Here is a 26,354-nt window from a genome sequence, read left to right on the forward strand (position 1 = left end):
TACCACTTAACACCAGGTGGGCCGTGAGATCGTCCACCCACCTAAGCAATAAATAAATTTAAAAAAAACGCCGGGACCGGCGCGGCGTACTGATTCTTACTAAAAGCCCTTTGAATGACAAGCAAGAGGTCGCCGTGCCCATGATATCTGGACTATACTGCTTATCAAAATGGCACTTCCTTTCGAAAGAAGAACGAACTCACTATGGACATCTAGAATACTGAATCTGTCTTCAAAATTATTTCTATATTACTTGCAGCTATTGTTGATCATAATTCCGTTCTACCGGTCGATAGTTTCGAAATTAATTCGAGATGCGAAATCGATTTTAAATTTAGTAATTGCGGCTTGTGTTGAGATAATGTTTTGAGTTAAAGGTTATAATATTAAAGTTAAGTGAATTTGGTGTGGGCGCGCCCGACGTTAGTCTTGGAACACGCCCATACTTTTGTAATCATTATGAAAGGCGTCGGCATTACAATCTTAGTAATAACGAAGATATACTACAAAATAATAACTGTGATGTGCCATCGTACCCACTGTGTCTACAAAACTAAGCTTCCGTAAGTGCAGTAGCTTATAAAAGTTTCGGCTCAGGCAGCAGTGTACTAACAAGCGCTGCGTTTTACGATATGTTAGAGAGAGAGAAAGAGAGAGAGAGAGAGAGAGAGAGAGATAATACACTTTATTGCACACCAAAACACAATTTACATTCAAAAACAATCAAAAAAAAGCAGATACATTTGTACAATAGGCGGTCTTATCGCTAAAAGCGATCTCTTCCAGACAACCGTTTAATTTAAAGAAATTCTGGAAAATATAAAAAAAATATAGCAGGTATGTTGCGGTGTATTATAGATAATACATTATTATAGAAAATATGTACATACAATAAACAAAATATGTACCGTTTACATATAATATGAGATATATACCAATATTTATATACCAATTATATATTAAATATACATACTATACATACTACATAAATTCTTACATACACATAATGCATCAACAGTATGGAAATAATAAATGATGATGCAAACAAACAGCACTAAGCAGATAAGTAGTGTTCCTTCACCATTCTTTTAAAGCAGTTTATAGTTTGAGCACTGAGATATGTTACCATATTATTTTACGAAATTGATAAGCAAACATTTATACCAACCAATAAATCTTTCATAAGTCATAAATAAAAACTGAAATATTACTTGCACGTTCTCAAACAGTAAATAGTCAGTGGGTGAGGCCAACGGCTGACGACATTAGAATGTTGTCACCTCCGTCAATGTGGCAGGATCTGTTTGTCGGGCCGGGTCTACGACTGATCGATTACTGTTCCGGCTTACCCTCGAGTGTTGCAAAGGGCAGCTAGTTGATTGTGATAGAATCAGATCTGTAATAGTGGTGGTTGTAATGTAGTGGATTGAAACTTCCTCTTCTTCTTAAAAGTATCGTATTTCGTACCGAAAAAGACAATTTGACTTCCGTATTAAATGCCCGTGATAATCCATTTTGTTAATAAGTTCAGTTAGTTTCATGGCGAATGATGTTGATACTAACGCGGACGCAACTTCAGAGCTTCTGCCTTTCTTAAGATCGCCTGTGAAAGTCAGCTTTGATCAAGGCGGAACAAAACAGGGATATGATGTCAGTCTTCATTGCATTTAGCTATCCACATCCACATTCATAGATAGAAGAATTCTTTTTAACTCACAGCAGGCTTTTCCATCAGCACTCAAGAGGATAAATGAAAATACTCCTATCGTAGACGGGTGCTGGGAGAGTTGATTCGCTATGTATCCCTTAACAAGACTATGTGCGTGAATGAAATGTGTCACAACATCCGCGCTGCGTCCACGGCGCCGCAACGACATCGGTTTTGCAATATTCACTAACATTCGAGAGTACGCTTAATAAACTTGTCCAATTACTTGAGCACTAATGATCTGTTCGCTGTGTTGTGATTGTGTATTCTCGATATCGATCGATCGATTCGATCCGAGTTCGATTATTGTTGATTTGATGATAAATGAAAGTTTTATGTAACTAGATTGTGCTATTTCATGATTTCAAATTAGTTTGAAGTACATTCATCGTCTATGTTATTAAAGATATAAATGTACCTACTGGAAACAGTTTATTGGCTTACAGTTGGCAACCGCAAGTTCTCGTGCTCACTAAGATATGAGCAAGGTTGTCGGCGGTATTCGTTCAGGTATCCATTGACTCCGATGGCTCCTTCATAACAGGTGACCCGCGAATTCGTCTATTTATCTACATCAATTAAAATACATATCTAGATTGCAATTAAGCTTTCATTAGTAGAAGAAGATCGTGAATTATCAGTTTCTCACACTGCGCAGTCTTGGTTTTGGATAAAGGTGTGAATTATTATTTCATTTAAGTTGTGTTATTCTTTAGCTTGAAAATTTCATTAAAATCACTCAGAAATGTATGGTGAATGCGCAGAGCGGGCGATGAAATAATGTTCTAAAGATAACGTAAACAAATCACCTCTCAATCACAAGTACACCTCGTTACTTCTCATTCATTTACAGCGCTCAGTAAACAATAGCCCGCGTTTAATGTTCCCATTGTCCCGTGTTCCCATATCGCAATAATACTATGCTTTCTGAATACACAATGGCGGAATATTTTGCGCTTAGTCGGGAAACTGTTTCGGGGAATAAACGATTCTAGAACACTACAGTTTTTCCTGATGCGTGTTGAATTGTTGAAGACCATTCTTTTACTTATTTATTGCATATGTGGATGGACAGCTCACAGCCCACCTAGTGTGGAGTTGGTACCGGAGCCCATAGATATCTACAACGTAAATGCCGCCACCCGCCAAGAGATATTCTAAGGTCTCAGTATAGTTACAACAGCCGAAACGCCTTACTGCCTCTCGGTAGAAATAGGCAAAGTGGTGGTACCTACCCGTGCGGACTCACAAAAAGTCCTACTATATAGTTTGATTTTTATTACACGATACTATTTCTTCACCGTGAAAGTCAATGGTGAGCATTTGTTAAGTAGGTATTTCATTACAAAAATTGGTACCATGGGGATCCATGGGGATTAGAACACCGTTGCATCGCTAGATACGAATACAGCGGACGTCTTATCCTTTAGGCCGTGACGACTCATTTATTCCTGGTGTTTGTTAGTGTCTTCCGTGTAATTTTGTTGTAGTCAAGCAATCATTCGAGTAGCCTAATTAATACGTTACAGCCCGGGCGCTGTGTGGGCGCGCACGGTCAGGCCGGCTGGTGTGAAATAGACCAAGCTCATCTCTTACCGTAGGTGTCGTAAATGCAATTAAAGGATTCGCTGAGAAATGAGAAGCAGTACTATCAATAAGGTTTTGTCATACTACCATCGCTCGAATACCACAAACGGGTATTTTTCATGACGTTCAGCGACACTCACAATTAATGACTCGGTGGCTCTGTGTTGGCATTTAGTAACAATACGACATACAACTGTTTCAATTTCTGAGAATCAATTTTAGATGAACTCATATTATTATTCAAATTGGTTCATTTCTAAATTAAAGTGCATATTAATTATCCACACCGTGGTTCTGATAAAGAAGTGCTAGAAATCAGTACATGAATGGAAGCGGATATGTTCCGAGTCGTTGCGCCGAGTGTGGGGCGCAGCCGTACCCGGTCACTGCACGCTCATTGGCTGCACGCTGCAGGTGCTATAGAGCTGACCCTACTATCGATAACATTTAAGCACATTTTTAAATCAATTATTCGTAGTACATGCTGCAAGGCCTCACGAGTAGGCACCACTTTCTTGCCAGTTTCGTCCGGTTTCGGATTGAACATAATATAAATCTCCTAATGATACTGAAACAGAGGTTGGAATTGAGTAGGGATGAACACTGCTATAATTGTCAAATAAGATGGATGGCTATTTCTGCTCGAAGAGTCCCTCGCGCTGGCTCGCGATGCCCCTTACCACAAGCCGCTACGCACTCTCGTATTTATTAACTCATCTAGAAAGAGAGATTGGCCGTAAGTGCAGTTGTTGTTAACTAACAATACTAAAAATGTATTCAACTCTCATATTAGTTGCTTTATCTTTTAAGTGATTAAATTATTTTTATGATTTCTATCTCGAAAGCGAAGTGCCCTCGTTATAGAGATAGGGATGTTATTGATGTTATTGATGTGTGTATGGATTTTATCTAAAAACGGGATCAGAATGCTTCTTCGGGAAAGCAGCACAGCACCATAGCCATAGTCCTCTTATTGTGACCGCTTCGAATTACATTCCCGCAACGGATGACGGGGTAGTGCACAGCTACCCATACCACCTAGAACCACTCATCCAAAATGCGTTTCTAAACAATTTTTTTTGTCATAAACCATCCGGTTCTGGATCGAACTCCCTTTCACGGAGTTTCTAAAGCGCTCTAACATATCCTTCTTCAATTCATGCTTGCGGAGAGTACTTAGTGGTAGGGAGTAGCTTGACTCTGCCTCTCGCATTGCTGACGTCCGAGCGGCGGTAACCACTCATCATCAATTTAAACTAAACAATGCGTTTGTATTTCTTCAACCATCAAACAATAATTTCTTGAATTATATCATAAGTACATATAATGTTACAATACATAACTTAGATACACAACAAAGATACAGTAACTTAGTTACAGGGCACTTAAATTACTAGATCAAACGGGGTGGTCCGGTAAATTATAGCCGCTGTTCCAATGCGTGCGGTGTACATCGACTAGTAGTAGCTGCATAATACTAAATACATCATGCACTCATTTGCCAATACTAGGTATGCAGACTTAGTTCTGTTAACTGGCGTGTGACATTTAACTAGCAGCAAGTTACGAAATAGGATTCTCTCAGCCTTCGAACCCTTTTACCGTGCGTTCACAGAATGTGCACTATCCACGGACTATCACTCGTGTCGTTGTGTAACTCGATGGCCGCTCAGAGGACTCGCTGAACTTAATGATCGCCTTTCTAAAAGCAGGGGCTTACTTGCAAAATCATTACGTTTTTGTTTGAAACATCGACATTAGTATTGTGTTGGTTTTGTGGTAGTTGTAAGTGTAGGCTCCAAATCTAATAAATTGATGATTAATAGATTTTACTCGCATTAATGTACATAAAATCAATCCCTCGGGAAACGTTCTATATTATGAACGAGAGGTAGTCTTATTCCTTTTCGATTGAGTAGTTAAGACAATATGGTGTAATAAATAGTTCAAATCTATAAACTCACTTCGTTATTATATATTTTATTGGTATGGATTTACCAGCATCATTAGGGATTACTATTGTAATGTAAATATTCACTTAGTAATGAATATACAGTCGTTTTTTGTCTAAGTCGACATCAGGATGTTAATGCCAGATTTTAACTGTCAATGACACAGGTATACACAGCTAAGTAAAAATATTTTCCTGTAGTTTTAGTAGGAAACCGACATCCGAATCAAGAACAGCCAGATCCTCAGTGTAAATAACATTAAAAGAAATACGGGGCGGGGATTCGGACACGGATCCCAGATATAGGTACTCAAGGATACTATTCACTAAAAGAAGAGTCGACTAATATACAAGTTGAGCAGTAAAATTCCAAAAATATTTGTCAGCGTGCACTCAATGGTTTTTTTCCTACCTATGCTGATAGTCTTGAGAGGCTACTTCAGCTTCACCCTAACATCTAGGTGAGCTTACGCGGCTCAAACCGTTGTATTGCTAGCACTGGCCCTAGCAAGAGCAGTGCTTCGCAGATTTAACAATTTACCACCGGATCGGAATCGTGACCCACTGAGAAGATCCGGCGAGAAACTCAGTGGGCTGTGTCTGTGGGCCAATTCGCGGATGGTGACCGGTGACCGGTACCTAAAAGCACCGTTAATGGAACGGGAGAGCAATGGTAAGAACGAGGCTGTAACTAAGCGCAGGTTTCCGCGCTAAGACTGTGATGTGTACTCTTCCTATTAACGGTCTATTAATATAGCTGCGGTCTCGGTTTCATATAAGTCAGTAGTTGCTGTAAACGCCACACGAAAACCACTTTCAGTTGAGCCATTAGCTCGTATGTGTGTTTACTGAATTTGGAATGCGTAATGTGCAAAAATCTAAATGAAACCAATATTATTGAAACAGTGAGACCTACTGCAAAGTGCTCAGACCGAGCTGGACTTGACGAACAAAACTGCAAACCAAACCCTGATTGTAGTTCCCACTACAATAATCGATTGGTTATCATTTATGAAATCCTTGGCACCGATATGTCTGTGGATAACGCCGTAATAGCACAAACGTTTATAATTAATTACAGCTCTAATCAAATCGGTGTTAATAGTCATTATTTCTTAATTGCATTGTGGAGATGTCTTTTAATTAAAAATATCTATTATATTATTTTGATGAAATATGATGTGACAGTTCATTGTAGTCCATGGAAGTTGATCTTCGATGTTCAGTGAAAAGGTTACATTGATATTATTATTGTTTTAACTTATGGATTGGCTAATATGTAATTTTATTTTAGAAGATTAATGATGTCTCAATCGGTCTTAATGTAAGTTAAGAAACGACAATGAAGGATAGGCCAACTAAATACCACCTTAATTAAATTGGTTTTATTATAGTTGGCGTGCACTGTGATTCGGCTTGGCCTACGTCTACCATTGAGACGTTGTTCTTATGCAGAAAAGGCTTTGTATTCATATTTCAAGGCAGGCAATGTCATTTTCATTTCTATAGCCGTAGCGCCAATGTGTAGGCACCTTTCGATTCCTTAGAATGTGAAACAAAACAAGTTACACGTCATTATTTTCATTAAAACGAAGAGCTCTGGATCGTGTTAGCTCGAGTACTGTAAGTGCAAGTGGTCAAGTGTGTGCGCGCCCGTTATGTCAATTACATAGACATGTCTATACAGCTAGCGGTTGGATGCCGAAGCTGGGACCAAGGTACGCCGACCGCGCACGCCATTATTCCAACGTTAATTTTTATTTAAGTGATGTACTTTTACAAATTAAATTTAGAATGCGTTTACTTACCAAGGTCTTAAGCAAATCTTTGATTTCAACAATAAGTAATGTTAATTTTAAGGATTGCTAAAATGCTGTGAAAAATTCGATGTGATCTGTTGTATAAAACACATTTATATAGAGATAAGCAAGAGTATGTCATTGAGGATCGTACTTTAAAATTCTATGAAGAGGTAAGTGGTAGTAAATAAGGGGCTGAATTCATACCTCTATAGTAACATAATATTACCGGATCTCTTTTTCCATTGCTATCTGCTTGGTGATAACCATCAATTACTGTACAAAAATCGTCGTGGTTTTATTGTAAAGAAACTACTGCAACAATAAACAATAAAGCTCCTTATGCAATAACATCTCACCGATTAGAAAATTTTGCATACACTATGTTTGTATTTGTGTATTCACGCATACAAAAGGCGAATGCTATAGCAGAGTTACGAAATGTTATGTTCTGTCATTATTTACGCAAATTTCTTTAGTAATCTCAGTATTTTTGTAACAAAATAAAAACACGCAAATAATATATTTTATCCAATTTTTTATTGACTTTTACTGAGTCACCCTCAGATAGCTTTGTGCATAGTTAGACTAAAGTTTAGCCTTTAAAGACCTTGTTATCAAGTATCTTCTTTATTTCGATGCAGTGGCACAATCTCTAACTGGCATTCGTTCTCATCATACTACACCATATACACATAATACACAAAGAACATCGCAAGGGAATCGCACGCGCCTATACATGGTCCTAAAAGTATTAACCTAAGGAGACGCTGAGTGCTCCATTCTTCTTCTTCTTCCTATTCGTACACTCTTGACAGAGTGGTCGTGGTCATGCATCAGTCGGATCCTGCGATACCGATGCTCTCGCGATGCGACGCCATGTGGCACGATGTTTCGCAGAGTGAGAGCAAACATTTATGTTGGAGTGAGTAAAAGATTTTATGAGGTCGGTCCATCGTGTTGGAGATCGTCCGCGAGATCTTTTGCCCTCGACTTTCCCTTGCACCACCAACCGCTCAATGGAGTCCTCATTACGAGTGATGTGCCCGAAGAACTTGAGGATTCGTAATTGGACTGTTGACGATAGTCTCTCCTTGATGTTGAGCTCTTTCAGGATCGAAATGTTGGTACGGTGCGCGGTCCACGGAATTCTGAGGAGACGTCTCCAACACCACATTTCTAGTGCGTCGATCTTACGACGGTCTTGCATCCTCAGCGTCCACGTCTCAGCCCCATACAGAAAGATTGGAAAGACCAGGCATCTCATTAACCGAACTTTTGTATTTTTGGTTATTCTGCGGTCTCTCCAAATCTTTGTTAGCCTCTCAACTGAGGATCTTGTCACGGCGCAACGTCTTCGGATCTCATCTTCGCAGCCTCCAGCGTTGGTGATAGTGGAGCCTAGGTATACATAGATATTAACTACCTCGCATCCCGCTATATGTTGGACTTCCGGTTGGTTGATGTTAGCACTATCTACGATCATCATTTTGGTATTATCACGATTGATCGCAAGTCCAAAATCCAACGCTGTAGTCTCCAGCCGGCGAAGAAGCACCTCGATTTCGTCTCTGGTTGACGCCAAGAGGGTAGTATCATCGGCGTATCTCAAGTTTGATATTTTCCGACCACCAACGGATATTCCTTTATCCCAATCTTCAAGAACTATCCGCATTATATACTCTGTGTATATATTAAATAAAAGAGGAGATAGTATGCAGCCCTGCCTAACGCCTGCCTGTGTGCTGAAGCGTTCGGAGTCAAAACTGTCAACACGAACAGCGGCCGTGCCATCTTCGTACAGACGTCTGATGGTGTGTACAAGATGTTGCGGTACACCCATTTCCGTCAGTACCAACCACAGCTTCCACCACTTGACGGTATCAAAAGCCTTTCGGAAATCCACGAAGCACACATATAGGCTAATATTAAATTCTCTGGCCTTTTCTACAATTTGCCACATTACGAGTAGTTGCTCTCTTGTGCCTCGACCTTTTACAAAACCTGCTTGCTCGGGGGCGATCTCTCGGGACAAGTAACCTTGGAGCCTCGTGTTAATTATGTGCAGCATGACTTTACTGGCGTGGGATACGAGAGAAATTAGTCTGTAGTTATTGCACTTCTTCGTTGATCCCTTTTTGTGAAGTGGAATGAATATCGAATGTGACCAATCGCTCGGCCAAACTCCAGTGACCCAAATTCGACAACAGATGATGTGCAGTATATCCACTCCGATTTCCCCCATGGCTTTTATTGTCTCGATGGGGATTTCATCAAAACCTACAGCCTTATTCCGTTGAAGGTGGTTGATAGCTGCTCGCACCTCGTCCTTTAAAGGCATCGGCTCCAGTTCCGAGGGTTCACTGTAGGTCATTGAGATCTTTGTTGTGGTGTCAGTAAACAGAGACTTGCAATAGTCTTTCCAAGCGCTAACAATCTTTTTGATCTCAGTGACAGTATCTCCAGACGCATTCTCAATAGCCAAAGTCTTTGGCTTAAATTGACGAGTTATAAGTCTGATTTTCATGTGTAAATCTTTTGTTTCAAAATTTTGAGAATGCCTTTCCACCTCTTCACATATTGATTGTAGCGCTGTGTTTCAGTCACGACGGCAAGCAGCCTGTATGGCGGAACTCATGACGTTCAACTCCTGCATTCTGGCACCGCCAGCCTTAAGCTCTCTACGCTTCTCAATTAAGTCCCAGGTCTCGGTAGACATCCAATGCTGCCTTTTCTTGGATTTCTTTTTGGGCTGTGATTCGTGCACGACATCTTTTATAAATTGCACGGTAGATTGCCAGAGGTGATCGACGCTCACTTCCTTGCTGCAGTTTTCGTACCAGCACTGTTCCATATCCTGAAGAGACTGGACAAACGAGTTTCTATCAATGACTTCTAAGCGTTTGACAATTTTTCTAATTATAGGTCTACGCAGTCTGATCCTCATATTGCATATTAGCAGCTGGTGATCCGACGTGACATCAGCTCCCGGTAGTGTATGAGCGTTGGTTATTGAGCTTCTCCATCTTGTCTTGATCAGTATATAGTCGATTTGGTTGCGGTGCTCTCCGTTTGGGGAGGTCCAAGTATACAGTCTTCTGGGGTGGTGTTTGAAGGCTGTATTCATTATTGTTAAGTTATTATCTGCCGCAAACTGAATCAACCGTTCTCCTCTACTGTTCCTGCAACCAAGACCGTAGTGACCCACGATATTTCGTAACCCTACATCCAAAACAGTGGTTCCAACCTTTGCGTTAAAGTCGCCGATAATCATCAGTATCTCTCTTTTTGGGATGTTGTATAAACAAGCCTCGAGTTGATTATAGAAGTTCTCAATTTTTTCCTCAGTAGCGGCGCTAGTAGGGGCGTAGACCTGAATGATATTCAGTGCACATGGTGAAGCACTGAGTTTCATGGTGATGATCCTATCGCTGACAGGATTATAGCCCAGGACCGACTCAGTCCAGAGCTTGGGTATTACGATACCCACTCCGGCAAAGCTAGATAATTCATTTCCTGAGAAGTAGATGGTGTGGTTCTCCAGGTTTCTGTGCCCACTCTCTTTCCAATGCGTCTCACTTAGTCCCGTAATAACCGTATTACATCGCTCAAGTTCGTGATCCAGTACGTGGAGCTTTCCTTCATCGATGAGGCCTCTCACATTCCACGTTCCGATGCGGATATCATTACGTAATTGGAGTTTTGTTGTTCTTCTTCCAGTGGCATAATTTCCATGAGGTGCCTGGTCGCCTGCTCCCCCATGGCCGGTAACCAATTTCACACCCCGGTTCCCGGACAACTTAGGGCGCCGGTCGCTACTCGGATCGCAACGCACACTTTTACTCTTATAAGACCTGCTCATGACTCTCGTGGGAAATTAGTGCAGTGGTTTCCCGTTGCCTTCTGCACCAGCACTTTAGGGGGTATTTGATCCCCAAGGTTTCTGACGCCTCTTCCGTACAGGTTGCCCTGACGGGTGTGTATGGTTATACCGCCACTGCTCGGTCGCCATTGCCCCGTTGGTTTTCTAGCAGGGAGCACCACGGTAACCTGTTGGTCACCGCCCCCATCCGGCGCGTGCAGGTGGGGTTGACAATAGGGCCGGTGAAGGTAGCATTCCGATCTCCCCTTACTCCCCCAGTGCTCCAATACGTCAGCTAATAATTATGTACATTTGAAATTCATAATTAGTAAATAATTAATGACACAAAAAGCGGGTGCGAGTATTGCACGCTCGGTGAAATCAAACGGCACACAACACGCTAGAGAAATTCTCAACTTAATGAGTGCATCCACTCATTGCAACGTTAGTAGCCATATAAAGTTGATAAGCCGTCCTCATTTATATAACGTACATACTTATATACATTAGAATTTAACTTGTAACAAATTATTGTAGACTTTATTTATTATTATTTATATTGCCCTTGTAAGCAAACGAGAATACGGCCCGCCCGATGGTGAGTGGTTACCGTCGCCCATGGACTTCAGCAATACCAGGGGCAGAGCCGCTGCCTACCGCGCTGACTTTTCAAAAGCTTATAACTTAGTGGTATCACGCACTCGATTGCATTCGTATTACTGTTGCATTTCTTTCAACTGCTGTCATATCGGTTTGACTAGGCTAAAATCTTTAATCTGAAACTACGCAGTGACTTAAGCGACGCAATTAATTTTGGCTGCGGAGCCTATTGTGTTTGAGTGCAGTTTGTACATCTGAGTCTACAGCATTAAAATCGTAAATTATCCAAAGTATGATATGAACAGCTGAAGAGACAGCGAAAGTAGGTCGTTTCTGCACACTACAATACAACACCAGAAAAATGTACTACAATGTACACACACCCATTGTTGGTGCGTCGTATCAATCAACACTAAGCTCTCTCTGTGGCTGGCGCGGGCGTGTCAAGGCTGCTTGTGCTACGAGCACGGGCTTCGGTGTCCTCGTTTGTATTCCCAACCATTGTTTTAACTTTCTGTATAACTCAACAATAAATTAGTCTAAGAAAATTTTTGGTATTTTATTTTATACAACCTAAGGGTTTCAACTGAGCACGTAGTAGTAATATTACGACGTGAAGTGTTGCTGATGGTTACCCTTATAATGATAGCCCTAATGAATTTGAAAACACGAGTCCCCAAGAATAAGAAAGTACTCGTGCAAAACCAATAGCTTATCTGCCAAGATGTAGCTGTGATCATTCTGTTTCTGTACATTTCTGAAAACTTGGAACTTGGACATCGGCAAAAAATTAAGATTCTATCAAAATACTGAAAATCATCTCACAATGAGCGGTGTCATCGACAGTTTGTAGGTGAGGGTTACAGCTATCAGACAGCTCCTAGATTACTATAATTATTGTTGTCGCGGTGACGGTACGGCCATGCGATCTGTCGTTTAAGGATGGGTACTAATTGTTTTTCGGAGGAAGCATTTTGACATCCGACGTCGTTTAGAACGTCCTTCACGTTCAGATACCATATTCTAAATAGCTGTCATCTACTCTACAAGGGTTTCATAAGTTGTTTAAATTATTTATTTATTTGTTGATTGTACAAATTTAGTAGTAGAGTACCTTATTGTTCCAAATTAATTAAATTAAATCATTGAGTTCAAATACATTACAGTTTGTTGTTTCAACTGTTTTTGTTATTGTATTCGACGAACGTTATTTAATTATTTGTTCTGTATACCTAATTGTAATTAGTCTATAAAGGGATTTTTAATATGTTAACAAAAAAGATAGGTGTTTTTTTTTATTGTCCTTGTAGGCAGACGAGCATACGGCCCACCTGATGGTGAGTGGTTACCGTCACCCATGGACTTCAGCGATGCCAGGGGCAGAGCCGAGCCGCTGCCTAACAAAAAAGACAAGTCCGTTCTATATCCGACTTTATCCAAACTATGGGCTCTGTTTGAGCCCACTGGTATAGGAGAAATACAGCAAGAGCAGCATACATTCAGTCATGGTGTCACCTAGTTCAAATGATCTTTTTTTTTCTTTCGATTAGGCATCTTTGTATTTGATCTTGGTTTAAATTATTATTCCTATGTAATATATTCTATCATTTATTCAATACTTTGGAAATTTAAATACCTTATACATAGTTCGCAGTCATGTCGTTTCTTTAAAATTCGATAATGAACATTTTGAGTCTTTCAAGCATTCAGAGATCTTAAGGGATCAAGAATCATAAGTCTCTTAATTAGAAGTAGTCTGAATTAATTATTAATTTTCCATTACAGCGAACAACAAGAGAGTCACAACGCCTAGTAGTACAAACGCGACCAGGGATTCGCAATTGTTTTCGTTGCTTGCTGCTCGAAGAAGGTTGCTCCTCAGCGGAAGACTGACGTCACACATTAATACCTTAGCTGCTATAACACACAAGCCTCATAAGTACGTATACCATTTTAAAATAGAATTCTAGAGAAAAAAATTTAACTTAGGCAGCAAAGTATTAATATCTTGCTAAAATACATTTGTAAGAGTAAAGTAAAGAATGTTTTAATGTTCACGAATTTACATTTTGATATGTAAAGATACAAAAAGCATGTAGATGTTTTCTTATAAATATTAATACTTACCTGCAGGATTCCGGTACCAGTATAATTCCGAAACTTGATATACTCGTATGTAAGCTCACCAGACATCGTAGCCCTTAGGCCACGACGATTTCAACTAAGGCAGCTTTGTGAAGTTATGTTTTAATACACCTATTATTTAATTTTCTTAGTTTTTATACTCTTTTCCAATTACTTTGAAAGATTAACCAAAAAAATATATTAGTATCTTACAGTAAAGGTGAGCTTCGTTTGCTTAAGTTTGACGATAAAAACTTGTGATGTTTTTACTTTTCAGAACAAATACAACGTTCGCCCACCTAGAAGTAAAACATGGAAACAGCTCTTTGGTAAGGAAAGTAATCTTTGATAATTCAAGCAGAGAGGCTGGCACTCCTGTGACGCTCAAACTCATCACTACAGATGGAAGCAGGGAAACAAGACAAGATATTAAGCCACATGAAATTAGACATATTTTTATACCTAAATTAAGCCCAGAAAATAGGAATAGATCAGGGTATAGAAGACGAGAACCAACTAGTATACTTAAAAGCGTTCTGATTCCTGAACAAGCGACAGAAGGTAATATAGTGTATGTTCCACCAGATAAAATAGAAGAAGAAAAAGATGTTGATTTAGATCCAGAAGAAGAATTCCAAGTAGACGAATCCAATCATGGATTGTATTTATTAAATTATTCTGACACTGATAATGTCACTCAAGGACCAGATATAAATAAAACTACTATCAGTAACGAAATAGTCAAAGAAAATACTTCTGCTATAATTAAGCCAACTACCATTATAATTGTTGAAGATTCCAAAGAAAATGACACTATTGAGTCTAAGGAGGATGAAATTACTGAAATCAATACTATAGCAAATAGTACAGAACAAAAAAATTATACGTTGGCTAAAAATGATCTTGGGAAAACTGAGAATCAAACTTTGTTTTTGTCGGATGAAATTTACAATCATTTTAGACCTCTAGAAACAGAATTACCAGTTGAAGATATGGCACCGTTTATATATTTTGGGAAAAAATTGGGCGGTACCGGCATTAGTGATAATTTAACAAACTCTCCATCTTTTTCCGCCTCCACAAAAACAATAAATTATTTGGCTCCACCCCAAGAGAAAAGAAAGTTCAATTCTAGGTATTCCGCCACAGAGAAATATAAAAATTCAAATGCCGATGAAGATGAAATCAATGAAGATATGGATGTGTCAGTTGTTAAAAATATTATTGAGAAAAACAAAGTTAGAAATACAGTAAAAGGGCCAGCCCCAGCAAGACATGTCGGGCTAGTTAATGCCTATAGAAAACTAACTACTACTACTACTACTACTACTACACCATCGACTACAAAATCTCCTAACTTCGCTCAGTTGAATGTTACTGAACGTATTGTTCAAAACGTTGCACTAAGCACTGTTGAAAAATTAAGAAATACTAGTAATAACAGTACAAGTACTGATATTGCGACCAAATTCAATTTTGACAATGGGACAAAAGATTATGCCCCAAGGTATAATGCTACGACGTCGAGAAATTTCACACGCAATTACTTCAATTTGCGACGACGACCAACTAAACTGATCGCTTCACCTACGACAGAAGTTAAACCGACTGTCACTGTTAATACGACAACTGAAAAGGTCGCAACCGCAGTGTACACTGCAGTGGTCACTTCTGTATCTATTACCTCTTCTATGAAGGGACAGAATAAATCAGACGCAACAGATGATGCTGCTAGCAACACGACTGACGTAGGAGATACTATTGTTCAAAACGCGACCTCTCCTAAAAGCATACCAGGTAATGAAACCGAAACGACAACCGTTGCCCCTTCAACTATAAGACATCATAGATTTCGAATTAAATTAAGAACAAGCACACCTAGTGGAATCTCTAAATCAAAACCAACTGAATCGGCAACTACTAGTGAACTGTCTACAACAAATAGTGAAAAAGATGAGTCAGTATCGAGAATAACTGAAACACTGACGAGTTTGTTACAACAAACTTACGAGAATACAACTTTAGTGAGCACGATACGGCCAAGGAGTGCCCATAGAAGGAGAAGGCCGACAACCACTACTACAACCTCTACGACTTCCTCAGCACCAACCACTATTACTCCAAACGATACAGGTATAACACATTCGACAGAACTACCGGCAACCACACAAAATATCGAATCAACAACATTCAAACCCTTCACAGTAACTTCAATGAAGTCCTCTGAATCGAGTTCAAAACCCCTATCAGTTTCGAAAAACACTACACTTGTTGAATCAAAGGTGGTCAATCTATCAAATAGCATCGAAAATTCAAGTTCTCAGAATGGGGTTGTTATTGAAGCTGAGAAAACATACACAGCATCTTATGTGTTGGCAGGATTGGGTTTCTTGCCTGTTGCAGCTATCATAATATTTGTTCTTAGAAATTTATTGAATAAGAAGACCAAAGAAATAGACACGGAGTACGAAGGGTATTTCGATGACGCTGAGGTTAAGAAGGAATCTCCTATCACTCCGGTGGCGAGGCCTCCGCTACCTCCACCCACCAAACCTGATCAAAAATGGGAGTTCCCGAGAAATAAGTTAAGACTACAGACGTTACTGGGCCAAGGGAATTTCGGGCAGGTTAGTTCTCACATTCTCATCTTAATTTTTTCATTACTGAATGACAGCAAACGAGCTCAGGTCGCAAATGGATGAAACCCACTGCCACATCATTCGAGATTTAGTACGTATTTTGAATTCATGGTTTAGATAGTAGATAATAAGACGTCCAGTGCATTCGTATCGAGCGATGCGATTGTGCCGGTGTTCAAATTCCACAGACAGGTACAAATTTTTCTAATAGAATACGTACCTAATAAATGTTTACGAATGACTTCCACGGTGAAGGAATAAAATTTTGTAGTAAAAATCAAACCCTACCCTTCGCGTAAAAACAGGTGGTGGGGCGTCATTGGAGCCCGTTCCACATTAGGTACCACCACCTTGGTTGTTTCTGTCGTACACTTATGCGTTTCGGTTCCAAGATTGGGGCAGCTGTTGTACTGTACATAGATACTTAGAGCTCTATTGTTTTTAGTGTATCGTAGTAGGTATAGTTTGATTGATGCTCTAGAAATAATCATACACGGTATATGATAATTGTTATGTTTCGGTAATATTACCTACAGAAACCAAATGATTAGAACCCAAAATCTATCAACGAACTATTACTTGCCGCTTCTGGAATGATAAACACATCCTTTAAAGTTGTAAAATAAAAATTTCAGGTCTGGAAAGCAGAGGCAGATGATTTAAACGGGCACGACGGGCTAACCAGACTAGTGGCAGTGAAAACGATCAAGGAAACGGCATCGCAGAAGGAGAAACAGGAGCTACTCCATGAAATCTACATCATGCAAAAGATCGGGACGCACCCCAACGTCGTCACGTTACTTGCCTGTTGCACTGAACAAGGTAAACTCGCACGGTAACTGTAACAGAGGATTAGATCTTATATTAGATAGACGTCGCTACATAAAAGCTCAATATTACTAGGACAATGTTCAAATTTTTACGAATAATGTCTTAGTCGTATTCAGAAAGTCTCTTGAAAATCAAAGATAGTAAATAATAGTTTAAAAAAACTAACAAAATGCGCTTTTATAGAAAATCCAACTAAAAAATAGAAATTTTTTTTTAATACATTTGAATTAAAAATAGTGTAAGAAAAACATTATTTTAATGTAAAAAAAGCGTGGGGTGCATGGTATCATGAGTATAAGGGTTGTAAGCTTGAGGGTAGATATTATCTTGTTGAACACCAAGTAAAACGATGTCACTTTTGGATTCCTGATTTAATCAACAATATGTTATCTTAACAATTCACTTTAACACTTGTCCAACTTTAACCAGTACGTACAACAGTTACTGAATCACATAACGTAACAACGATATAGTAAGTGCACCGGGCAAACGCAGTCCAACGAATGTTCATTTCAAGGCACGTTCCGCCTTTTTATACTAGCCGGCGCAGCTGGCTTATGAGTCACTTCTGTTGCAGCTGTTGTTTACGAGTGGAACGACACGGCCGGCGCACCTGGCTTGTGTGAGTCACTCCTATTGCACGTGCTATATAACATAAATATCGTTAACGCCGTCACGGCCATACTGACGTGCGCTCGTCCTCGTGCGCGCATTCTTATGGTATGTCTGTGAACAACAAACGTGTTCGTTCATCCTGACATTAACGGATGCAACTTAAAACGTGGTCTATGATATTAACAATCTAGTACGGTTCGGTTCGCATAATTCTTCAGAAAATCCTATACTGGCTATAAATAACCTTCAGACTGCTTACATACCTGGGCCAGTTCATTTAAAACTCTTCAGGTATGTAAGTATGTCCCTTTTAACTTAGACCGGAATTGTTATCCCTTCAGTTTTTCGAACTGGACCGGATAACGCTAGACCGAATCGCAATCCCTGTAGCTAATTGTTGTGGCTAATCTGGATGAAAATCCCTATAGCCAAGCCATTGGACCGGACAGACCCTTCAATGACTTCACACTTTTTTTTTTTTTTTTCTCTTTTTTTTTTTTGCTTGTCCGGATTAACATCTCTCTAGCCACATACAATTCTCTCTTTTTTTTTTTTATCTGCGTGTACGGTAGCGTTTGTTAAAGCATTTCTTAAACCAGAACATTTATACGGAATTTCTTCAGAAATAGTGCGAGACCGACCATCGTTTTCTACATTTCCAACACCTGCACCTGAGGTGCCTGAGCTTACAGACATTGTATCACTACCCACAGACTATGTTTGCTGTATCGCTATTTGCGGACAAAAATGTCGCTTCTATTGTCAGTGATAGAGTCGTCATCATTAAGATCAGTTTCATGAACAAGATTAATTAACCCATCTGTGTACGCCGTCACGTCATCGTCACTTAATTTTCAGAAATTTCTAGTAGGCCTGACGGGCCTCGAGGTATTTCACGTAAGTTTTCATGGGGAAATTTGTACACTCTATTAGAACTATTTACATGTCTCAATTTATACCTATCGTTTTCCAAAACTGCAGTAATGTTGAAGGGACCTTTACATTTTCGGTCAACTTACGAAAACAAAATCCCCAGCGGAAAAGAGGTTGACTTTAGCTTTGCCTCGACTAAACCAAGCTTCTGTTTGTGCCCTTTTTTTTATGTTTTCGCCAGTCTTCGACCGTGCTAAATCAAGATCTGATCTAGAGGGATTATCACTCTGTTGAAACTTTAAGATATTTCAAGTGAACTACCCTGAACGGCAAACGTCTATTCTATTGGAGTAAACCCTGTTACTCGACAACGTGCACTATTAAGGGCGAGTTGAATATCCCCTAAGTGGTCTTACCATCATGATTGGTCTAAGTTACTTTCAGATCAAAGAGTGACTTGTTCATGAAACCGCTTACCATTGAATAAATTACTATGACTTTGTTTTATAAGACTACATTCTGACCCTGAATGGAACGTAAAGGGGAAGCCAAAACCACTTATCTGTAACACACTGAAGCTCTGGAACACACGTTGACGTCTCTGGTTGCACCTGCCACAGCACCTGGAGCAGTGTCGTTTTTCTTGTAGCGCATGGAACACCCAGAAGCTACATGACTCGCATCACCGCACACGTAACAGCTGACTTGCAGGCGAGAGCCGGGTGCCCCCGGATGAGGAGGTTGTTCAGGTTTTGCTGGAATATCGAAAAAAGTTTGAGAGCAGTATCTGTCGCAACACCCTTCGGCACGATGCCCAGGTTTTCCGCAGAAATGGCAGCTTCCACGGAAAAAAACTTCGAGAGCGTTTTGGTTCTTTATCAGGATCTTCGTTTTTTCTTTTGAGGGTAAAGCCACGTAATGTGTGAAATAGACGATTTTTTGTGGTAATAACGACAGAGTTCAATTCCCGACGGATTCTTTCATCACACTGCGACAGTATTGATATAACAAATCCGGTGGCTATTTGTTCTGGCACATTAGCGTCGGGAATCTTCTTTATAAGTTGCCATAGCCGGATACCGGCTTCAGCTGGTCCCTTTTTGCTTTCCATTTCAAATTTAATAACCAGGTCGAAGTGGTCTTGCATCATTAGATAATTTTGTCAGCATCTCTTTAATAGTAGGCCAGGATATCTTACCAGGCTGTATTTTTGCGAGGCAAGTAGCAGCTCGAGCCTTAAGCGAATGTGTGAGAGTCAAAATTAAATCGACACCATCCAATACTTCAACTACTTTAAACGGCCCTTTAAACTTCGTATCTAATTTCGTTTGATTATGCTCTTCGTATTAATGTGTGGACGAGCTCACAGCCCACCTTGTGTTAAGTGGTTACTGGAACCCATAGACATCCACAGCGTAAAAGCACCACACACCTTGAGATAGAAGTTCTAAGGTCTCAGTATAGTTACAACCGCTGCTCCACCCTTCAAACCGAAATACACCACTGCTTCACGGCAGAAATAGGCAGGGTGATGGTACCCGTGCGGTCGATGGCACTATACGGAGCACCCGTCTGGTGCCACGTCCTTACCCGCGAGAACGTCGCCGCGCTGCGACGCCGGCAGCGCGCGATCGCAGTCAGAGTTATTCAATGATACCTCACAGTCTCCTACGAGGCGGCGCGCCCTAGCGCAAGTGCAGCCGGAGCGCGGGGGCTCCAATATCGGCAGTCCGTGCTGGAGGCGTGGTCTCGTCGTTTGGCGGACCCGTCGGCCGGCCTCCGTACCGGCGAGGCGATCTGCCCGGTTCTCGCGGACTGGGTGGGCCGCGACCGCGGAAGTCTCACCTCCGGCTACCTGTGCAGACTCACAAGACATTTTACCACCATGCAAACTTCTTACCGCAACAAATCTTACCAGCCACCACGCAAACTACAATTTTACGGGTTCCACCTCTCTTACACGATGTTACTCCCACACTGAGGAAGCCAACCGCGAACACATGTCAAGCACGCACAAGCACGCACTTCACCGGAAAAACCTGCATCCGCCAGCGGAACCCGAACACCGCCGCATCGCCAGACACGAACGCACCGGACGTCTTATCTTACAGGTCACGACGACTTCAGATGTGTCAATTTTTCTTCCCCACGGAAACTTGCTTGCTTTCTTGTTTGCTTGCTTGCTGGAGCCCGAAGTCATCGAACGTGTAGTGTTATTGATATTGAATCGAGTAGATTCTAAAATTTCAGGGACAATTCACAGTCTCATGTCCTGGTTTACTGTACTAGTGCCATGTAACTCTAGCAGTAGTCATTGGCTTAAAAACGATTCGTGTCGGAACTACCCACTCGTCATGACAGATCCATTATTGCGATCGAAGTTTCACTTGAGATTTGCACTTGCCTTAATTTCTTGCAATAGCTTGTTACGTGTTGTATTTCCGTTAGTAAATGCCATGTGATGAAGTCGACAGTCAAACTGGGCAACATGAGCCAGAACGTAAGATGTGACGATTTCTTCGTGGCTCAGATCTTCCATCGAGGTAACAGAGACGTTATTACACGACTTACGTATGCTGCATTCACGCTCTTGTGGCGTACCACTACTAGTATTCTGATCTGCATCATGTTTTTTTGCTGTACTTCGAACATGTTCAAACACGTCACGCCAGTGAGAGTAGAGTCCTGATCTCACTTCTGATGTAAGCTTGAGGGTAGATATTATCTTGTTGAACACCAAGTAAAACGATGTCACTTTTGGATTCCTGATTTAATCAACAATATGTTATCTTAACAATTCACTTTAACACTTGTCCAACTTTAACCAGTACGTACAACAGTTACTGAATCACATAACGTAACAACGATATAGTAAGTGCACCGGGCAAACGCAGTCCAACGAATGTTCATTTCAAGGCACGTTCCGCCTTTTTATACTAGCCGGCGCAGCTGGCTTATGAGTCACTTCTGTTGCAGCTGTTGTTTACGAGTGGAACGACACGGCCGGCGCACCTGGCTTGTGTGAGTCACTCCTATTGCACGTGCTATATAACATAAATATCGTTAACGCCGTCAGGGTTATTTTGATAATATCCTGAAATATTCAATTTTTTTGTTGGATTTTCTATAAAAGCGTGTTTTGTTAGTTTTTTAAAACTATTATTTATTTTTAATTTTTCAGTTGAATTTAAATTTTTTCAAATTTTTTTTTTCAATTTTTTTTTAAATATTGGTTTGTCATCGGTCTGAAGCTAATAAAAGCGTATAAAAAATAATGAAAAACCAAAATGGTGTTTTCCAGAGCCATATCTGCTGATAATGGAGTACGTGATGTGCGGCAAGCTGCTGACGTACCTGCGGGAGCGCCGCGCGCGCCCAGACAGGTTCGCGGGCAGCGGCGCGCTCACCTCGCGCGATCTCACTGTGTTCGCCTACTGCGTCGCCAGGGGGATGGACTATATCGCCTCTAAGGGGGTAAGAACTTCAACCAATTCATGTCATTATTATTATCATCATCATCATCATCAGCCCACAATCGACCACTGCTGGAATAGGCCTCTTCCAATCCACACCGCTGAGCCCGGTCTTCGGCTCTCCTCATCCACTTCTTGCCGGTCATCGTTCGGAGTTTATCGCACCATCTAGCCAGGGGGCGTCTTACGTTACTTCTTCCACTACGCGATCTCCACTCTACATTATTATGAACATACAGAAACACCAATAAAATGCGACATTTTATCTTTTTGATATTCAAAGTCAATTTTTTTTTAATATTTATAATAGTAAAATGCAAATGATAGAACTAAAAACGACACAAGTAAAATAAACATAAAAAAGTAACAGAAAGTCCCTTCGCACTGGTGTTCGTTATCAGATAATTGTAATTGACTGAACACGTATTCTACGATTGCATACCATTAAACCATAGGTGAACTTCTCTGATCAGCGATTTAACGATGCATGTATTTCTAAATTAACTTAAATTTCGTTTGGAGAAACCCATGAGCGGTAGGTGACTTACCTGCAACCTGCCTGTCATTGTAAGACATGCTGTTTCTGATGGGTGGGTCGTAAGCTCATCTATCTTTAGCGTTTGAGGGACAACCTAAGCAGTTAAAATAAAAGTGTGAAGTTAGCTGTTTGGAATCGTAAATCAGCTGAGTTGAAGTCGTCGTGTCCTAAAGGATAAGACGTCCGGTGCATTTGTATCTATCGATGCACCGGTGTTCGAATCCCGCAGGCGGGTACCAATTTTTCTAATGAAATACGCACCCAACAAATGTTCACGATTGACTTCCACGGTGAAGAAATAACATCGTGTAATAAAAATCAAACCTGCAAGATTATGATTTGCGTAATTACTGGTAGTAGGATCTCGCTTGAGTCTGCACGGGTAGGTACCACCACCCCGCCTATTTCTGCTGTGAAGCAGTAATGCGTTTCGGTTTGAAGGGTGGGGCAGCCGTTGTAACTGTATTGAGACCTTATATCTCAAGGTGGGTGGTGCATTTACTTGTAGATGTCTATGGGCTCCAGTAACCACTTAACACCAGGTGGGCTGTGAGCTCTTTCACCTATATAAGCATTAAAAAAATGACACCTACAATTTTATAACACGGTCAGCGTCATAAGGGGACATGCAGGTGTAGAGCTGACGTGGGGTTTACTCGTGCGTTATCAGTTGTTTTTGATCGTTAGATAGTGCACCGCGACCTGGCGGCCCGCAACGTGCTGGTGGACCACAACAAGCTGTGCAAAATCGCAGACTTCGGCATGTCGCGGTGCGCGGGCGCGGCGCGCAACCCCCGGACCGCGCTGCCGGTGCGCTGGATGGCGCCCGAGGCCCTGCTCTACTCGCACTACTCGCACCACTCCGACGTCTGGGCCTTCGGGATACTGCTCTGGGAGATCGTCACGCTTGGTTAGTATTTCTCAATACTTATTATTCTACTAGCTGTACCCGTCCGCTTCGCTGGCCGTTTAAAATTAACATTATTATTTCTCACCCCAACAAAGATTCTCATCATTAGCGCCCCCGCAACTTGTGTACGGAGTCCAACACTCGTATAAATATTAGTCTATCCATTAATAAATGTATTTTCTACATGGATACCAAGTTTCAAGTCAAACGGTTGCATGGTTCAGTAGTTATAACGGAACATCGGTAAAAACCACTGTAGGTTTATATATTAGTAAATAGATTAAGAGAAAAAGCTTACAACTTATGTACTTACTGCATGATTGAATTTGTCATTTTGGATTGGATTTGGATTATACGAAAACGTATCAATCAGTATAACATTATGTTGTTTATTAAATGACATGTAGTCGACGTTTCGTACTTACAATGCGCCCACCACCTTTAAAGCTTCAGTAGTGGATGCAGTAAGCCAGCATAATACTTTAAAAATGCTGCTGGCCGTTTTCTCTGAATCCCTTTTTCTTTTATGACACGTATATAAAGGGGTAGCGCGTTGCTTGTAGGCCGACACCACGCAGCTAAAAGTAATGTGATGTGATGCGTCAGGCTCGACTCCGTACGCGACGATGTCTGGTCGCGAGGTGCTGGCGGCGGTGACGGAGGGCTACCGGCTGGAGCGGCCGGCGCACTGCAAGCCGCAGCTGTACCGCGCCATGCACTCCTGCTGGCACGCCGACCCCGCGCAGCGCCCCGCCTTCTCCGCGCTCAAGGCGCAGCTCGCCGACCTGCTGCACAATGAGACCGCCGAGGGGAACTACGTCGACCTCGACTCGTTCTACCAGGACTCCTCCGTCTACAGCGACCCCTCCGCCATCATCCACGACGACGACGGGCTCTCCGCCGAGTACGACCGGGAGAGGCGCTGCTTTAGAGAGTCAGTTTGTTTACCTTTCTGTACCCAAATGTAGTCAAATTAAGCACCTTTCACCTAGCGCCGCGTTGGAGCGGTCGCAGCAGTCGGTGAGCGATCTCACACTACAATGTCAACAATGATCAGCACTAGTCAGCGATAAACTTAACAGTAACTACCTACCTATTAAATTATAGCGATACAGTTCCGACCCAGGCCAGCCGCTGCTCTCGTAAGGATCCAGGGTCGAGGAGCAGGCCGCGGCTACCTTCAATACTATAATAGCTATACGTTAACATTCATTTTAAATCTACTATTATATGTAGACTACAAACTTAATGAAATCTAAAATGTTGCCGTGAGCCCATGTCTGCGAATTACAATTAAAAAGATTCAAAACAAAACATTTAGTTTCTAGTTTCAACGAGATTACTTAATTTTGTCAGGTTAACAAGTACGCCGTCGCAGTTCGATAACCGAGCGTTTAACCTTCGGGACGAAGAGCTCCGGAACAAGTTTGGTATTGGAACTCCTCGGATGGGCGGCTTCGGCATCAGGGACGTGCCCTTCAACGAGAGACCCTTCTCAGACGCCGAGTTCAACGACCGACCTTTCGCTGACAAAAATTTCACCGACAATAATTTCAACGACACGAACTTCACCGAACGTAAGGACGGGAAACTATCTACTTCCAGTTTTCACAGGGAAAGGGAGAGAGAGAACCCTTTGGTTAGTAGGAATAGCTTTAATGGGTTTCCGAGGATTGGCACTAGGGAAGGGCACTTTCAAATTACACCAGATGGTAGGAATAAAAGAGTTCCAGAATTTGAATGTGATATTTGAATCTGCCCCGCTGCGGAATTTCTGAATTCAATTCAAGTTGAATCTCAATTCCAATTTTGGTTTTAATGTAAGAGTCATGAAAGTAATTTGGTATTTAAATTGTCTGTCGAACAAATAACTGATATGTAATTAATGTTATTTTAGCACAACTTTTGGCTAAACGTGTAAACATTCATGGTGTACTGTCGAAACAATAGGTACCAATGCAAGCGCATCGATCATAATGTTGATTTTGGTACTAGTAATATTTGTACAAACGTATGCAAGTGCCGAATCTGTTATTGAGCCTTATGACATTCTATTTGTGTGTCGTTAGTGACATTGACAATACTTATTATTAAGTTTCGATTTCAAGATATTTTGAAGTTACGTAAACTTATAAAATTACTGTGGTTATTTTGTAAATAGTATTTTTTAATTTATATCCTTATCGTCACAGAACGTGTCGTCGAACTGTCTGACTACAATGTAAATAGCTTTCTTTAAGTTTTCGTGTGTGTTTGTTTGTCAGTGAGATTGTTTTCTGAAATATTATACTTCCCTAATCGTTGTTACTAATTTTAAATTTTGCTTTATTTACTTCTGTTATAAATTTTATTACAAATTATAATTTTATTACGAGCAAACTTTAAAAAATCATCATAGTTGTCTTGAGTCATAATCAAAAAACAGGTTGACGTGTAAAATTTGCTTGTGAGAATAGCAATTTATATCCATCGAATGGATAAACCATAATATATATTTATATAAACGTTGGAGCGACTCGGCGCAGACCTCCCGATATTCCGTGGTACTGCAATATTCAATAGTCCGTCCTCTCCGTATCTCGGTTTGATGTTTTCTGTCTAGTCTCTGATGAATTGTATGATAGTTTTGTTATATACTAAGTGTGATGTAAGTTTTGTGTTAATTTTTTAAGAAAGATTTTATTTTATTTACGAAAAATAAAAGATGTATTGAAATTCATAGTAGTATTTTTTTATTTAATTTTTCTTTGGATTTATGATGTAAGGATAGGTAGGATAGCTTTAATTTCCAGTTTTATGAACCCAAATAGCTAAACTTATACCTTCAAGCAAGTAAGAGGCTCT

The 26,354-nt window shown here is 40.8% G+C and overlaps 1 protein-coding gene across 2 annotated transcripts in view; it reads left to right on the plus strand.

The window, feature by feature from the left end:
• The window catches only part of LOC114240072 (uncharacterized), a 118,428-nt gene extending 92,199 nt beyond the window's left edge, over positions 1 to 26,229 (plus strand). For both annotated transcript variants that reach the window (XM_028170506.2, XM_089736856.1), the window contains 7 exons: positions 13,293 to 13,446; positions 13,909 to 16,258; positions 16,906 to 17,092; positions 21,891 to 22,063; positions 23,288 to 23,510; positions 24,117 to 24,444; positions 24,867 to 26,229. In XM_028170506.2, coding sequence (XP_028026307.2) covers positions 13,293 to 13,446; positions 13,909 to 16,258; positions 16,906 to 17,092; positions 21,891 to 22,063; positions 23,288 to 23,510; positions 24,117 to 24,444; positions 24,867 to 25,263 — 3,812 coding nt within the window. In that variant the 3' untranslated portion in view covers positions 25,264 to 26,229. The remainder of the gene's footprint in view (positions 1 to 13,292; positions 13,447 to 13,908; positions 16,259 to 16,905; positions 17,093 to 21,890; positions 22,064 to 23,287; positions 23,511 to 24,116; positions 24,445 to 24,866) is intronic.
• The last annotated feature ends 125 nt before the right edge of the window (positions 26,230 to 26,354 follow it).

This window comes from Bombyx mandarina, chromosome 22, assembly GCF_030267445.1.
Source record: "Bombyx mandarina strain Sakado chromosome 22, ASM3026744v2".
NCBI lineage: Eukaryota > Metazoa > Arthropoda > Insecta > Lepidoptera > Bombycidae > Bombyx > Bombyx mandarina.